General features: G+C 45.1%; 1 protein-coding gene across 1 annotated transcript; it reads left to right on the top strand.

Annotated features, from left to right (window-relative positions):
• The first annotated feature begins 2,048 nt into the window (after window positions 1–2,048).
• On the top strand, window positions 2,049–8,049 carry LOC135365844 (uncharacterized). Its single transcript, XM_064598539.1, has 4 exons — window positions 2,049–2,224; window positions 3,200–3,459; window positions 4,108–4,175; window positions 7,995–8,049. Exons 1-4 carry the CDS (start codon window positions 2,188–2,190, stop codon window positions 8,014–8,016), a joined length of 387 nt encoding a protein of 128 aa, XP_064454609.1. The 5' UTR covers window positions 2,049–2,187; the 3' UTR covers window positions 8,017–8,049.
• The last annotated feature ends 9,785 nt before the right edge of the window (window positions 8,050–17,834 follow it).

Genomic DNA, 17,834 nt, shown 5'->3' on the forward strand with positions numbered 1-17,834 from the left:
TCAATCCCGATCAAGCGTGCGGATTCCCTCCCCAAAGGTGACACGCGAATCTTCCTAAATGATGTGGTGAGGCCTCTCGCACATGCGCAAGGGACGTTCCATCAAGAGTCCTGATGCGTGAAGTGGACTTTGGTCTTTGGTTTCACCATGCCTTCTCGTGTGCCTCGCCATTCCGCGTCACTGATACACAGGCTTCGTCTTGGGGTTGCATTCACCCCCCATTTCAAGCATCTGATCGGCTGCTCCGACTCCATGCTCTGCTCTCGCTGTGCTCTTTTGCCAGGTACCAAGCATGTGCTTCTCGACTGCCATATTTACACTTCCCAAAGAGCAGCTCTACAGTGGCGCCTACAGTCGATCACGGCCGCACCATTCACATTGGCAACCATTCTTGGCCCTTGGTCTAACCAGATCGACCACCGCCAAGCTCTTGAGTATCTCAAGATTTTTCTCCGGGACACTGGTCTCATCTCTACCCTATGATCTGCCTGCATACCTGTGTGTGTGTGTGTGTGCTGTGGTTTTGCCTACCGTTCTGATGTGTTACTGAGTCCACTGACTATCCTATTTAGCATCGTTCATAACCTCATCATGAGGACATATCTCATCCTGCCCCATTATGCCTTGGGGGCCGCACCGTACGTGGCGAATTTCCCTATTCATTATCATTAATTTATTTGTTGTTTCTTTGAAGGGTCAAACTGACTGCACTGTAGCAGAACATTTCCCACAGCAAAACTTTAAGCTGCGGCTGCGACTTTAAGGCACATGCCAAACGAACCTCTAACATGCACAATGTGTAATGAAATCTTATCTTCGCCACAACAAGAGTACTTGCGAAGTATTTGTTGCAGTATGTTACTTCTTTGGGGTGCAGGTGTTTTCAGGCAAACTCGTCTTGGTTGACGTTTAAGCCAGATCGTATAAAGTTTCGGTTTGCTCGAACTGGGGGAGCGAAATTTTGGTCCTGAAATTTTTAGACCCAGCATGTGTAGTGCCACTTCTCAATTTGAAAACATCCCAGACACAGGGTAACAAGCTTACTTCATCTGGCATGTCTGCACACTTCAGTGCTGGACCCTTGTTGCAAAGAGGCCCACCAGGGGTGCCGCTACCAAGGACCCGAAACTTATGAGTTCCTTTGTGGGATTAAGTGAGGTGCTTCATGTGTTTCACATCATTGGACCTCAGAAAACATCAGAAATGAAACGTCACGGCGACATCCATTGGCCAGTGCTTATGGATTGGTTCCCATGATGTTGAATCCGTTTACTGAGCGATGAACGATATTGATCCATTTTCAAACGTGTTTGCGAGCGCTCAAACAGGGCGGCTGTGCCTGCTGGATGAGCAATCAAAGCTACGTAGAGCCACATTAGGATACTGTAGACGACCTCTAGTAATTATTAGAACCCACTGCACCCAATGCTCAGTATTCGAGTCTCAATAATTTGATACAGTCACTGACAATTCGGATCATACAATCCAAGACAGGGCAAAGAATGTAGGGAGTCGTGACAGGGCATAACAGTAATAGGTCCCATAGAACCCAGTGTTTGAGTAAGTTCACAGAGTACCGGGCACAATGCAGATGCTTGTCACTCCTTTCAGCGTTCCCTGGCTACCATTGACTACTAGTGGTTTTCAGCATAGCGCCCACAATTGCCACATACGTACTTGTTATCTGTTCCCATTGTAGAACTATAGCTTACAAAATAAAGTCTAGTCATATATTTATTCATTTTACTGTTTTATGCATTTTGGGGGCTGTCTTAGGAGGACATTGTGGATACTGGGAGAACCCCTGGGTTCAGTGATTCAGGTTGACGATCATCATCATAATGGTGCCCCATTCTGTTTTGTTGAACGCTCTGTGTGGGTTGCAATAAATGCTCCTTTGCCCCATACAAGAATAATCATCCGCAGTTTGCACCTCGAGCAGTTTCAGCATGTCTTGCATCTTTGCACTGACTGTCCCTCCGCTCCCCTTCGACTACCGCCATATACATACGTCACAACTAAATAAGTAACTGAACAATTTGCAGGATCTTCATCGCAACTATTGGACGAATGCAGCCCTGATTGGGCACCTTGCCTGCACTTAGGCTATGGCAGCAGAGGTGCTACCACTGGTGGAAGCTGCTACAAAAGGCTCACAAGCAGCATCAGTCGGCACAACTGCCACGGATGCAACACCGAGTGTCATCCACTCCGGCCTCACCAGGTACTAAATTCTTTCCACTATACAATTAGTAATTATCCTACGACATTTGTCATTTCAGACTAAGTTAGTGGCATTAACCAAGGAATGTCAGACCCTTTTCATGCTGATGCCCTTTCTGATTACATGCCAAGTACAAAGGTGTATATGCCCCTGAGCATCTGCACTGTGATCATTGTATTTCACTAACATTGGACATTGACTGAAGCAACCATATTTTCAGGATCCTTGAAGTGACAGCCACAGTGTACGTGTGTGTGCTGCCGTGCTGATCTTGGCATCTGCCAATATTGCCAAGGTTCATGTCTTGCTTGCAGGGACATTTGTGCTTTTTTTTTCTTGTTTTCCCTATACAAATATCACAAGGGTGTGCAAGATAACATGTAATTCATGGTTAGAGGAGCGTTCCCTCATAGGGTAAAATGGGCGTGCTTTCTGGAATTATAACTTATACTATTGGCAGAATGAAAATGCAAAACCATGGAGTCTCACTAGCCATTGAAGAAATAAAATTATGGTAGAAAATGCAAGGGTGGCTCAGCCATTTGCCACCCTTTACTGAAAATAATGTTGCGACATACACTTTAATAAATCAGTAGTGTGACAAAGAAGGCACTGGCAAAGTGTTCACAAGAAGTGTTCACAAGCTGTTCCCCTGTCTTTTTCCAGCTTTGGACTTGGTCCGGTCAAACTGGCATACAAAAAGGCATCTCACAGGTACGCTGGTGAGACCAGGCCATAAAAGCAGAACATGACCTGCCTTGATCCCAATGCCTTATCACTTTAACTTTGGCTTTTTGCAGTAAAATTATTTGTCTAACACGAGCAGTATATTTTTGTATATTTATTTCACCACATTTACATTACACTAAAACCAACAAAGAAATCCAGTGCAAAGTATATGCCAGAAGATATTTAATAACTACTACATGTATCTAATAACTAAGACTCCCATCTCACGTTATTTTCTTTGTGCAGGATGCCAAACTGAATTGACATGTGCTGGCATCGCAAGGATGGAAGAAGAGCTTGCACGCCACGGTGCAGCAACTTACCAGCTTAGAGACGCAGTAAAGGCAACGAAATTCACAGAGGAGGAACAGCAAAGTGACACAACAAAGTGTCCTTGTGCCCTGAACTCCCGTCATTTCTGGCCCTCATGGGGAAAGTTTCAGTTGAGCGCCAATGAAGTTGAGGACACTAGACAGATGGCCAACGTCCGGATCTATGTTGAAGAGGTGACCAGACTGGTACATGATTTTGAAAAGTTGTCGACCGAAAAATGCTGAGTTAGAACAGAGGTGCCAGTAAACCTGTGCACGATTGGAGGTGTCATACATCACGTTCCCATCTCTGAGGACTCTCGCCCAGCCAGATAAGATACTGTAGATAAGATACTGTATAAGTAGTAATTTTTGCGAGGATCTATTTTTCGGAAAATTTGCGAACGCCCCTTTTTTTTCCGCGAATGTAAAGTTTCGCGAAATATTTGAACCAATGACAGAAAACTACGAGAATGAAAGACGTCAGAAATTTGACCCTGGAAGCTGAGGCAGCGTATGTACACGGCGTTTCTTACGCAATTAGGCTCCATTGGCTCGCAAATAGCTCATTTCGCTGCTGCAACTGGAGACAGTAGTCCAGCCTTTACGTACGAATCCCACGTGGATGTAGGCGTCACGTGATCCCAGTTCCTTGTAAGCCTGGATCATCCAGCAAGCGTGTATGCACTCTGCCACGCCAATAGGCCTTTGTAAAAGTTGCCACATCACTATCGAGTGCCGTTTTTCTGCTTACTCGTTTGTGTTCGTCATAATAGTATTTTCTGCCTGTAAATCTACATATTACCCTGTTGCAGAAACTGTGACATCCCGTTTTGTTTGCAGGTGATATTTGCCTTGGGTGGAATTGCCAACCAGTTCTGGTTGATGCAACTTGGACGTCTTGTCTCTAGGTAAGTTTCTTGTCTCTCTTCCCATCACTGGCGACAATCACGTGGTGGACAGGAAGCAATAGCGATTTTGACTCGAACCACCGCTAGAGGGTGGCTACGCTAGCCTGGCGCAGAGCCGTATATTAAAAGGGAGTCTGGCCATTGGGAGGAGTCACAAAAAGAGGCTCGACCTGTCAATCATAGTTTCGCTCCACTGATTGGTTTGCTTTTTATCAAGGGGGTCGCCATGACACCTCACTGCCACCCAAAATGGCAACGAAAACAAACACAGTGAAGCGGGGATTTCGTGACAAAAAATTTTCACAGACTACTCTGATTTTATGCTGCAAATGTACATCCTCATATACGTTTCTTGGAAATCAGTTTCAACTGATGCTCATCCATCGATATCTAACCGAAAATAATACGTTTTGTCGCCGGTGTTAGGCCTAGTGAACACGGCGATCACAACGAACTCATAACAAAAACGGCGCTGTGCTGTACAATCTTATATTTAATTGCTGGATTTCATGGATATAAACATTCTTGCCTCTTATATTCCAACTATTCATGTAGATTTGATTAAAGATCATACCGACAACAGAGTGTGTCCCAGCAGGTGGTTCTGCCGGCAGCGGTACAACGACGGAAGCAGACGACAATTCCCGACGTGCCTTACGCTCCCTAGGTGGCGCTCATCAAATTGGCACCAAAAATCCCCCAATTTTGCAGATTGCGAGAGGTATCCATTTCAATCCCATCCAATCCACTTGCCACCCAAAATGGCGCTGCCCATGTTGGATAAGGGGGCAAATAGTGAGGATAGGCTGATTGATAGCGCCCCATATTTCAAGACTTAATTGGTCGGAAAGCTGAAAAAGTGGGCGGAGCTTCAGGTATAGGCATGACCCATTAATGGCCAGACTCCCTTTTAATATACGGCTCTGGCCTGGCGCAGTGCTGTGTATACCAAAGGGAGTCTCACCGTTAATGGGACCTGCCTATACCTGGAGCTCCGCCCACTTTTTGAGCTCTCTGGCCAATCACGAGGCAAAATACAGTTCGCCATTAATCCCAGGCTATCCAAGCTATAAATTATCTGTATTCAATGGGTGCCGACATTTTCGGGAAACTGGATTGGATTGAATAGGATATTCCCTGACGACCAAGCACCATAATGGATTTGGCATCCACTTTTCACGGCGCCATCTGGACTGCATGGAGAGAGGCTCGTCGGGAAGACTGCATAAGTAGCAGTAGGCATAAGTAGCAGAAGCAGAAGTAGCAGAAGCAGAAGTGCGTGCTAGCAGAACTGATTGGCCAGTAGATCCGCTAGTTAGAACAGACTGCCTGTATTGTACGTATTTTAGCTATAAAACATGTTATGATGAAATCAAGAATGGACAAAGGTGTGTACATGAATAAAACTATGTCATAAAATGCAAATTTTTAGCAATCCGTGGCGTTTTTCTCGCTGTTTGCTTGTGATTGCTGTCGTTACTACGCCTAACAAGGATGGCGAAGCATGTTATTTTCAGGCAAACATTGACGCTGGAGCGTAATTTAAATGTGATTTGCAAGATAATTGCAACAGGGGCTACACTTAGGTAATAAATTTGACGTAATTTGTGAAAAAAATTGGTAATGAAATCCTCGCTTCGGCGTTCCCAGCTACGCCGCCATTTTCGGGAAAATTTTGGTGTCATGGCGGCCCGCATAGAAAACAGCAGCCAATGAAAAACGCTCAATTTGATTGACAGGTTGAGTCTTTTTTAGGCTCCTCCTAATGGCCAGACTCCCTTTGGCATACACGGCACTGGCCTGGCGCAAAGAGCCGCCCCTTGTATTTCCTTCATCCATGGTAGACGCAACCATATTTTCGTACTTCGCGCGGAGCCGCAAACGACAGGCGCGCCGGATGGATAGATACGGTGGCTGTGGCTTTTCCCTTTGGATCGGGCAGTAGCTTGCGCCACCTAGCTGAATGGATCGATAGCGGCTTTCCCTTGGTATCGGGCGGTAGCATACGCTCTCAACCATCAACATCACCGCACCATCTTGTAGCATTTGGAAGGACTGAGTGCAAATTTTCGCCGTGTTCTCTTATGGTGAATTCGGGTGGTCATTTCATAAATATTTCGGTGGTCATTGCACCCTCACAAGAAATGTGGTCGGTATGGTTCTCACACAGCATGGACGTGAACGTAATTTGCTTGTATACGTTACCAGGTCACAGGTTTTGAAGTACTTTTCAGAAAACAAATGAATATGTTAGCTACAACTCTGGTACACAACATATGTATAGTAGTTGTGTGGTCTAGCAGATGACAGAACTCGAAGACGGGCGACCGCGATGCCCCTAGCGTGATCCAAGTGCCTAAAACCGCTAGATGTATCACGGAGGTTCGGTCGAACACTTTATTGAACTTTATGAACTGAGTTATGTCCTGAAAGCGCACTTAACGCAACCCTGATGATTCAACACTCTCCAAACTACCACAAGCATGTTCAAGTCCTCAGAAACAGATCACAGAACAACCAGACACAAACCTACCGTCACTCTCCGCCCTGCTAACCCTAAACACCGTCGAACGAAAACAATACCAACCAACCTCCTGATTGGCTTGCGAGACCGGCTGCTCAGGCTGCAGAGCAACAGGACAGCACAGCAACCAAAAATTCGGATACGGGAGCAGCAGGAAATTTCTGCAGCTCGGCAGCGCCGCTGCTCTCGCCCAGAGCTATGAGACCGCTCGTGTCGCTGCAGCTCTGCTGCTCAAATCGAGGCTATGGGACCCCATCTGAAGGGGTGCGCAGGCTGCACCCGGGAACGTGCACCAGAAGTCGCTTTGGAGGTGTTAATGGCGAATTCGGGTGGTCATTTCGCAGCAACGTTTTTTTGCCAGATCTCAAGCAGCCATGTTCGCTTGGTCAAAATGAAGCAAACTCACATGTTCGCGTGGCGCTTTGCGAGCACTCGGAATTTGCTAGCTAGCACTTTTTTTTGCCCGGTCTCAGCACTATCGAGCAGCAGACTGCTCAACTGTATCCGGTGTCGTCACATCCGTACTGCAACGGTGGCGAGTGCCCTCATTGGCCCGCAAGTTGAAATTACGTGGTTTAGCAGACGACAGAACTTGAAGACTGGCGACCGCGATGCCCCTAGCGTGATCCAAGTGCCTAAAACTGCTAGATTCCTAGCAATCATGTTCAGGTGGTAATGGTCACGTGATCCAGCTCAGTCGCCGACCTAACAGTTTCCGAGCGCTCGGAATGAAACAGTGTAAGCTTCGTCACCTGAACATGCATACTTTGTTGACCTGGTGCTGGAACGCTAGGGCATGCACCAGGCTTCAGTACAGCTCAAATGGGTCCACCATAAAAGGAGCATTGCTGAAAATGAGTGGAGCACATGAGGTCGTGTTTACAGTCAGTGTAGGATTTCACATTCACTTCCTCAAGTCGCTGAACCCATTTAGAATATTGTTCCGTATGTTGTTGTGGGAGCCTGTGAGGGCGACAAATTTTCATTAACAATGTTACAGAAACAACAGAAGTAGCGCCCTCTTTATCTTTATGTAGCACACGCATAATACAGGTTCAAATGTGTCAGAAAACCTATAGGATCTCCAGCTGCAGGTGAATGCATCCCCATCGCAACAGAGCCTTCCCGAGTGGAGCTGTTCATGGGATGGTGCAGCATCTGCTTGGCATATTCCCAGAGTGAAAATATCTGAGTGCTTGTATTATCTTGAGGAAAATACAAGGTGCTCCTATATGTGTGTGAACTTTTATATGAAATGCAATTATTTTCTTAGCAACTTGCATTGCTTCTTTCAGTTACCTTTTCTCGGACGATTGAACAAAACATGGCAGATGGGATCAAACAAATGTAAGTAACTACGATAAGGTGGGTGCTAAGCGGCATGCTACCTTGTGGCATGTGCCCTCTAGTCAATGCTGTGTTAGTAAAATATTTCTGATGTTGAAATTTATAGGTTTGGGTAAATGTCACAAAAATAAAGCTATATTTGTATATATTGGCACTGATGTACAAAGCTGCACGGATGGGGAAAGACAAACTTAATTCACTCAAAAACATAGTAGAAGAATTTCACACACATGAAAGTAGGAAAAGCAGGCTACTTACTTTAGGAAAGATGCTCCTGATCCACCCTCTCTGCACTGCTTGCAGTTCTCTTTTATGCATTTATTAGGCAACAACAATACCAACTTTATTTTAAGATTATGAATGGGGAGTTCCATCGCCAGAGGCCAATGGGGAGTTTCATGTTTATGTTGCTGACTTTCGAAACGGAGCGTCGAAGCTCTCGGATTTCGGCTCCATTTAAAGGCATCTGTAACCACGCACACGCGTTTTATGGCTTGACAGGTTTGACAACCACGGAATAGACCTCTACCCGAGAAACGCCATCGTGACGTTGGTAGACAGACTGAAACCGAAACAAATCGGAAGGGGAGTGCTGGGTTCCACGAATAGGCACTTGTTCGCTGCCTCCTATTGAAAGAAAAGTAGGACCGAAGGTCACGTCCCTTTCAGGGACCATCGTAATCCCCTCAAGACCGTGGACCGTGGCTTTCGGGTGCGACCTTGTTCGCCCCTAGCTTCGAGCATCGTTCAACTCTACCAAACTGGTGGCGCTGTTGAACACTAGGACGTCATTTGTTTTTACAAACAGGGAGAGGTTCATAGACACCGAAATCTAAGTAGGCTAGAGTTAGAAAGCTCTGAGGTGGAAGCCAGACTAAAAGAATACATCGGAACAATAAAACACACAAGATATGACCCCACTCTAGATTTAATCGCTTTTTATCACGCTTTACGCGTCTTTGTTTGGTATACACAGTGACAAAACGACAGTCATGAACCAAAACCATTGTTCAGATTTCCTCCGCCAAAACTAGCGGGCTCCGCCAGTTCTGGCCTGGCAACACAGGGACGCCTAATGGCGGCTTCCTTAGTTTTAGTTTTAGTGGCAGTTTTGGATGAGCTCCGAATGAGCTCCGGATGAGCTACGAAATGACCACCCGAATTCGATATCGCGCCCATTGGTAGAAAAAGAACTTCCGGAGTTCATCCCAGGAAGTCGTGCATGTTTGGATTATGGGAAATCGTCTGTTTCTGCCGTCGCAGGTTGTAGATCCAAAATAAGGTATTGTAATATCACTGTAGCTGCAAGAACGCATTAGGTCACATGTGTGTGTACTTTCGTTAAATAAAATAAAACCTGTAGCCCAAAGTATGTCTCGAATTGCTTGATGATGGAGAGATTATCTCCCATGATAGGCAAGCCTGAGCGATGGGCAAGACACGTAAACAAACACGAAGGCACAAACGCGTCTTGCCCATCACTCAGGCTTGCCTATCATGGAATTTATCCACCAGCTAGCCTGCATTTACGCCATTCTGTCAGAAATCATGTCCACCGGCAGTGCCGGTGAGAGGCACTTCGCGCGGCGATCATTTTGAGAGATGTTGCTAATGAAAAGCACAAAACGTACGGCACCCACAGCATAAAAAAATGAGACGTTGTTGGTATTGCAAGGAAAATGCGTACTGTATTGAGAGATACCGTTGGTGCCGACGACGAATCCCCAATACACAGTTCATAGCAGCTGACATGTTAGTCCTAAGCTTTAGCTTTAGTGCGGTAGAATTTAGTTGGTTTAGGTTTAGTGTACAGTCACGTGGTACAGTGGTAGTAGACTGTAGGTATCACCTATGGGCCACCGCCCTAAATTGCTCGGAGCGGCTTTCGTAATGGCCGGGTTATATTGCGTAAATTTTTTACGGCGTTTGACACAGCTTTTTTACCCCATTAGCCGTGATGAGGGTCTCGCTCTGCTTTGCATGTGCTTGGCCATATTTGGTAAGTAATATTGAACTCACATACTGGCGTTCGAATCGAACTGGTGGAATCTTTTCTTTAGCTGCTGTTCATTAAATTTCAGTCAGTTTTATTGCCCCAATAGATCATCATTGCCTTCCAGAAGTGGCAACTGATATGTTTCCGTGAAGTTCGTAAAAAAAGAAAAAGTTATCTCCGGTGCACGAGCAACTTCTCAAGTTTTCGGTCGGGGAGCATTTCGCAGCAACTCGAGTTGCTGGAGGTTGCCGGCTGACAGCAACTCCAAAGTTGCTCATAGTTGCTGGAACAAGTTGCCCCGTGCTGCTTGTATTCGAATACTATCGTCATTAAACGCGCATTCAGTCAGTCCTACCATTCACTAGACTCGCAGCCTTCCCAAGCCCCCGCAGTCAACAACCATTGAGCCCTGATGTCCTGTTTTGACGGCACATAGCCATTTTACGAAATAACTATGAACTGAATATTTTTTTTTAATGTAAACATACTATATGTGTGCGCAGTAGTAACAGTAAGTACATTTTAAGGCTGTAGTTCGTTACCGGGACCACTCGTTTTTAAAAATTTGTGAAAGCGTTTGAAAGGTAAATATTGCGTAGAAGTGAAAGAAGTTCATATACTGAATCGAAAAAGGTAAGAATTATAAAATTCTGTGGACTAGAAGTTTTTTTATAGGCATTTCAACAACCCCATCTGATTCACTTTTAGCACAGGAGAAACACGGGAATGCTAAGCCTAACGGATCCGAAACTTGCAAGAGAATTGGGCTAAATCGCCTCACTTTAGTGAGGTTGGGTCAAGTTAGGTTCTACAGATTGGGGGGGGGGGGGGGTCTGGAGGGGGCGCCGCCCCCCCCAGGCACGCAGTAGGCGGTGCGGGCGTCGAGACTGTGCCTCGGGTTAGGTCAGAAGGTCCTCACCCAAGATGGCGGAGCGCCATCAAAAAACGGGCGATAAAATTTAATTTTTATACGTTTCACGCAATATACGAGGGTCATTCCTGTTTAATTTCGTTCCTAATTTGCTCCTGCTTCAGGTAAAAACATATCATTTACCTAGTTATCTTCTTTCTTTACAAAAACGCAGTGGTCCCGGTAACGAACTACATCCCATTTTAAAAACTCTTGTCTCAAAATAAATAATTCCAGGGCCGAAAGGGTTAACACAGACACACCCGTGCCTGTATTATGCGACCCAGATACAACGCATTGTTGTATCTGGGGGTACCGAAAAGATTGCAGGAGTGCAATTTTCTGCCTGTAGTGTGTTGTAGAAGGTGTTTCGTTCGCTGCTTGCGGGGGTGAGACAATTGACATCTCCGTGTGCTGCAGCTTGAGCCTGTTGCTGGAAGGACTTTCATTTTGACCCTGCAGTATTTGGTCCACTTTGCACTTCTTGGCTTTTGATAAACTGAAATCAGTGTCTGATTTTCTGTACTCGACGCACTTCATGGATGGCGGAAGCCATCCATCCATCCTGGTGCAACATGTAGTCTTTCTGATTCGCACGTGTGCTTCAGTGGCAAACAAAGTAGCACCCGCATGAGAGCATGTTTCACAGGCCCCATCCATGCATGTGCAGTGTGCAGTTAGCACTTGTCCGCTGTCACGACACAACCCAGACAACCATATATGTCTTTAGGACATCCCCTGGACATCCATCTCTGGACATATGGATGTCCTGAGGACATCCACAAAACTCCTCAGGACGTCCTGTAGACGTCTGCTGGACGGTCAAACGTGCATCCATGGACGTCCCCTGTTTGTCCACAAGACGTCATATATGACATTTGTAGGACTGAACCAGGATGTTGCTACCTACGCTACATGGGACCTATATTTCGTGTATTTCATTAATGCCCTGCACCTACGCGTGCAGAGGCAGCATCCCAAGCTGCTATAATCTACTGCAACGTACAAGGAAATAATGGCACGCGTTAATCTGTTCCCTGACAGTTTCTGGTGCTTGCATGTGTAACAATACAAATGGAAAGAGAGTTTAAATATATATTGAAAAACAATTTATTGAGGAGTTTGCAAGGTACGCAGCAAATCACAGTGGAGCAACATTTATGAAACGTTTGTCGTCATATATATAGGGTGTTGCACGAGAGAGCCACCCTTCATTAATTTTTAAAAAAATTATGTGAGATAAAAATTGGAAACCTATTGCACAACACTTATGAAGCTTTTTGCCACCCAAACAGGAAGTTTGCATCAGTGTACCTCAATAATTAGAGTAATTATCTTGAACTCAATATTTTGTCACGGAAAGGTTTTTCAGGCGGTTGTTGGGTGTTTTTGGGTGCCAAATTTTTGTAGAAACGTTTGCGAAACATTCTGTATTTGTGACTGAAATGGTGTGTTGTGGCTATGGGTCTTCTAACTAATGCAAAAAGGTTACCTTTTCTTGGCAAAGTTTTTAGTTCCATTGCGCTAATCACATTAATCAACGAGGGACACCCACAGAAAACCACTGTTTGGGAGCAAAAACCTTCACAAGTGTAATGCAGAATGTTTTCAATTTTTATCTCTCGCTGTTTTCTTGCAACAATTGATGGTCACTCTCTCGTGCAACATCCTCTGTACACATACCGTACTTGAACTATTCATATCGACACATAATTTATCACAGCCACTCTTGGTGCTTTTAGCAAAACAATAATTGCAGCTACTTTCTTATGACTGAGGAGGGAGTTGTATGCCTAGACTCAAAGAAATAGGGTACAGGTATATCACAGTTACACACTGCCAACACTTCATGTGAAAGAATATCCCCGGCACACCTTGCATAGCTGTCTTGGCCGTTGCATATCGAATGCTAGAAACAAAGTATGTACGTGCTAACCAACAGCATTAAATTTTTCCGAAAATGGTACAGGTCCTGACAGAAGTGTACGAAATAAGCGAGCTGCGCATTTTTTTCTCCGCCAAGACACCCGAGAGGCAGACGGAAGCAGGTGAGTTTGAGCGCGGTCGTAGATGAGCGGGCTGCAAGCTACATACTGCGGTAGTTTCGGTATTGCTTCTCACTATAGTGCCTGCGAAGTGAGTTCGAAACCACTGCAGTGTTCTGCAACACCACGTCACTGAAAGTTTGTGAAGACTGGGAGCTCCCAGGTATTACTGGAGACATAAAAATAAGTCATTGTGAAAACACGATAGTGTGTTTCCCAAATTAAAAAGCGAAGAAGTATTACATATGTTCTAAACACATTAATCGTTAGGGAACATAGCTGTGATCATACTAAATATCTGACGTGACCAGATGACAGCTTACATACACAGTATTTCAGTCACATATTGATGGAGAGCACTGCAGTGAAATCCAACGGCCGTCGTGGGCACGTTCAAGAGAAGCAATACCGAAATTACTGTAGCGAGTTCCTCGCAGCACACTCATCCACGCCTCTCTCAGCAAAGAACTCTACCGCTCCCGAAGACCGCTTGGGTGCCGCACGAGAGAAAAAGTATGCAGCTCACGTGTTCCGTTAACTTTTGTCGTGAACTGTAGAACACAGCAAACAGTAGGCATAAGTTAGGCTAAAAGAGCTACACCCTGTAAATGTGACTGAAGTTCGCAAGTTCAGAAGATGTCGCATACGTAACAATACACCAAATCAAAAATTTCACAAAAAAACACAGTAGAAAGGAGCACAGGGCTGACACTCTTATTCATTTTGTGTTTGGTACCTCTTGGTAGTCTTATTTCCTCCTAGGCACACTTGTGCAGCTTTTGACAAAGTTTTTTTTTTCTTAAAAACGGTCTTTACCTGATAGCCCGCTCCTAGACAACCACAATCCCGAATGACAAAGTTCTCGCCCCTGATTTGTTGAAAACCGGAGGCGCTGCCTTTTTTTGTACCCATTATGAAATTCATAAGTGGTACAAAAAAACGTACGCCTCCCTTGTTCAACATCGCACGGGCGTGAACGATGTCATTCGAGATGACGGCATTGGTAGGAGTATGCTTTACATCACTTACATCATTACTTACTTCATTACATTGCTCGTGAACGAACCATGTACAACCGTGCTCGGTTCTCTTCTGTGTTGGAAATCACGTTGAGTACTTTTTCTTTCAAACTGTTCAGCACTCTCTGACGTTGAACAATAAGTTTCCACAACCTCCCCTGCGACGGATGATTGGAGAACTACTGAGGACTCACAATTATCATCACTTCCACTCAGCATGTTTACTATGAAGACCTCATCTTGATTCCGGGATCAAGACGCACGACACTCGTGTTGATCGCGTTGCGTACTCAGAGCGTTAGCCGAAATCGTAGAGTTTTTTCTGCAGCCCGACGGTCCTCCATGCACACATATTTTTACCCTTAACTTTCGGCGTCACAGCACATATCATAGGCTCACCTTGAAACTTGAAACTGCACAACGGAATGTGAACGTTTGCGTGGTTTGCAGTGGCGAGCGGATGATGATGATGATGACGTGCGTTATTGTCGATGCTCATGGCGCTTTCTGCTTTTGCGCGGCGGTGCAAGTTAATGCAGCAGACGACGCTCAGCAGTGAACGGCGGGGAACGTTTCTTTGATTTTGATCCCAGGGAATCTAGCTCGTATACGGTTGGTACTGTGCACGTTATTTTATGGAGCTATTGAGTAAATGAAACTGGTGTAATATTACTCGCAGGATGCCAATCAAAATATAGCTGCTAAGATCCCGCATCAAAATCTTGCGCTATATTATTTTACGCATGTAGTTATTGGTTGCGACCAGAGTGCACCACAACTTCGTTGCTATGAAAGCTGTTAGCCTAATTGGCTGTACCACAACACGTCCGATATTATACACCCACAGGACGTCCAAGGGACGTCCATCTCGCAACGTCAGAACTGGATAAATCCAGGATATTTATGGATATTTTGGGACATCCAGGGGATATCCAGTGGACATCCATCATGGACCTGGACGTTATGACCAAACTGGGATGTCCTGGGGACGTTGATGGTTGTCTGGGAAGATCCAGACTTTCAGCGGGACATCTTGAAGTCTATGGGAGTGACTCACCTGCAGTAAAGAACTGTGTACTGTATGTTAGTGACACACAAAGCACACCCGCAACACAGCATTGTTGGTCATATGGACTGTCCAATTACACAAGACTTGTGCCAACACGCACGCTGCTGATTGGTCTTGTGACACCAAAAAGCTATGCAAAAGCCTGTAGATATCTCGCAAAAGAAGTGTCGATATCTGTATTTGGATACTTTTTACACAAGTAACGAGCATCGGTATCGTGCCACCATATTTCAGTAACGGGTATGACCACTGAGAGTTGTGTATGTCTAGAAGGAAACCTTGGAAGTTGATAATTTGTATTCAGCTGAAATTGAATCTGCTTTGTAAACAAACACGCTAACACACTGTCGACACCGTCGCAGCAACAAAAAATAAGAAAGAAAATCTCAGAAGGCTCGTTCTGGTTTGTTTTGTGCTGAGTGCAAGGAGAGAGCAGTTTTGAGAGTGGTCACAGCAGGTACAAATGCGAATGGGTGAAAGATGGAAGTCACCGAAGATGTTAGCCAACTGTAAGACTCACACACATATTCTGGAATCCTGCAGCTGGCTATCCTTTTCAGTGACTTCATTCTTTTATCGTTAATTTCTTAGGCGATTTGAGGCTTTGTAGCGTTTGTCAGCTGTATGTTGTTCCAGCCTCAGAACATCACTTCTCTCGTGCGAATGGGTAGTTTCAATATACACCCCTCTCAACCCAACGCTCTACAAACGTACAGTTAGCACTGAGTGTTCCTCGAAGTGGGCTTAACGGCAACACACGGAAATGTTGGGTGAAGCCAACCAAAGGAATGCCGACAACAAAAGGTGTCTTGGAAGGTGCCAACTCAGTGCTGAGAGAAACCGGCTTAGATATTGCCACAGCATCTGTTTCCGAGGTTGTCAGAAGTAACAGCGTGCATTAATATTCCCTCGCCAGGTATCTCCTTCTGCTGTGATGGACTTGATTCACTAAAGGACAACATTGAAAGAGAGATGGGTGTTTCCAAGACTGAGTTCAATACCTTGGACATCGTGGGCTCTGTGACCAGTGCACTCTCCACTATTATCTGGATACTCCTCATCAGCGGTGCATATTTGAAGGCTAGAACTTTCTTCTGCAGTATCCTTGGTAGGCAGGTATGTCAAAAAAATGCTGCGCTTCTCTGCTGCATGTTGTAAGCGACGTAATGTGGTCTTTCAAACATGGGGGTTCGTTATAGCTGAAGACTGCCATGTTCAAATGTGCTGTATCTGTGCTTGCATATGTTTAAGGTGTAATGCTCACCGGATGATTTTATTGACCTCCGGGATACATTATTATAGGATTAACATCTGTGAACTGTTTAAAGACAGAAAAGCCGCGAACACCGTCACACACGCATTACATGTCATGCCGCCATCTTGCATTGTCTCCTCCCTCTTTCGAGAAAGACCTGAGGAAGAGACTGGGGGAAAAGAGGGAGGAGAAAATACAAGATGGCGGCATGACATGTAACGCGTGTGCGACAGTGTTCGCGTTTTTTCTGTCTTTAAACAGTTTACAGACGTCAATCCTATAATAATGTATCCCGGAGGTCAATAAATTCATATGGTGAGCGTTACAAAGGATCGTACCCCTAGTAAAAATTCCAGCTGGATTATTGGACTGGTTCCAGCCTGGAAACGGGCTCGTGCCAGGCTAGAAACAGGCTGCATACAGGCAGAGAACACAGGCTGGATATGCAGCATGTCTCCAGCCGGATTATCAGGTCCCAGTGTGTATAAGGCAGGGTAGGCTTCCATTTCAGCCTACCTTGTGCTGGGACCCATGTTCCAAGACAGGAGGTTCTGCTCAAGTAGAAGGGACTTATACAAGATAAATTGGTGCACAAAGCAGAAACTGGCAACACGCTAACAAATGAGTAAAGTGACAATCAGCAATAAATTCAAATATTTATTTTAACGAGAATAACTAACACCCCATAACAGGTATGATAACAGATACACTGCAGATGGTGTACATGCAGCAACAGTGGCAACACTATGAGACGATAATGTGATATCACACAATGTGATGCAAAGTTTGATACATGCATGTGTGAAATCACGGAGGTCCCTTCCCAGCTGCTCGTTCTGATTTAACTGTCCAACAAAGTAAGTCTGTCCTGCGCATGCTGGCCAATGGCACATCATGAAGGCAGTTCAGATAACTATAGATAAGTATCGGGTCACTACTGCTCCTCTTGGTTCAGACTTAGGGCTTGAGGATCAACCGTACTACACACGCCGCTTACCCTTTGTCGTAATAGAGCTCGTGCACGGATTCAGGAACAAAATGCATAACAGAGCACACGACTACACAAATGCAAAGACGTTCACACTTTTCTATGGTCGGCGAAGGTGAAATGCAGGAGGAAACACCTAAATTACCAGGCTGCACTTTAGACGCCGACACAACAACTGACAATGGTAGAAGTGCAAAGGTTCAGGCGAGCTGGTACATTGTAAAAACGATGATAACGTATATGTACGATATGTATATATGTATATATATATGTATATACGTACGATATGTAAAAACGATGATAACGAGACGTCGTTTTTACGACAACTGATGTTTCCCAGTTCAAAGCAGATTCTGAGTTGATGCTGGTGGCGGTTGGTTGGATTTTACGCTGAGAGCATTATGGCTATAGTTTTGGTTTGACAGACCGGGGAAGCTCACGTCTCGCAGCGTATAGCCAATCAAGAATATTTTTTTTTTTTTGCAATCTGCTCATGTATGTGAAGT

The sequence above is a fragment of the Ornithodoros turicata genome, chromosome 8 (genome assembly GCF_037126465.1).
Source record: "Ornithodoros turicata isolate Travis chromosome 8, ASM3712646v1, whole genome shotgun sequence".
Taxonomy (NCBI): Eukaryota; Metazoa; Arthropoda; class Arachnida; order Ixodida; family Argasidae; genus Ornithodoros; species Ornithodoros turicata.

What these genes read in the sequence shown, in the direction of transcription:
- LOC135365844 (XM_064598539.1), top strand. Translation starts at nt 2,188, where the DNA reads ATGCAACACCGAGTGTCATCCACTCCGGCCTCACCAG. An exon ending in TCCGGATCTATGTTGAAGAG is followed by an intron (nt 3,460 to 4,107) that starts GTGACCAGACTG and finishes TTTTGTTTGCAG; the next exon opens with GTGATATTTGCCTTGGGTGG. An exon ending in CTTGGACGTCTTGTCTCTAG is followed by an intron (nt 4,176 to 7,994) that starts GTAAGTTTCTTG and finishes TGCTTCTTTCAG; the next exon opens with TTACCTTTTCTCGGACGATT.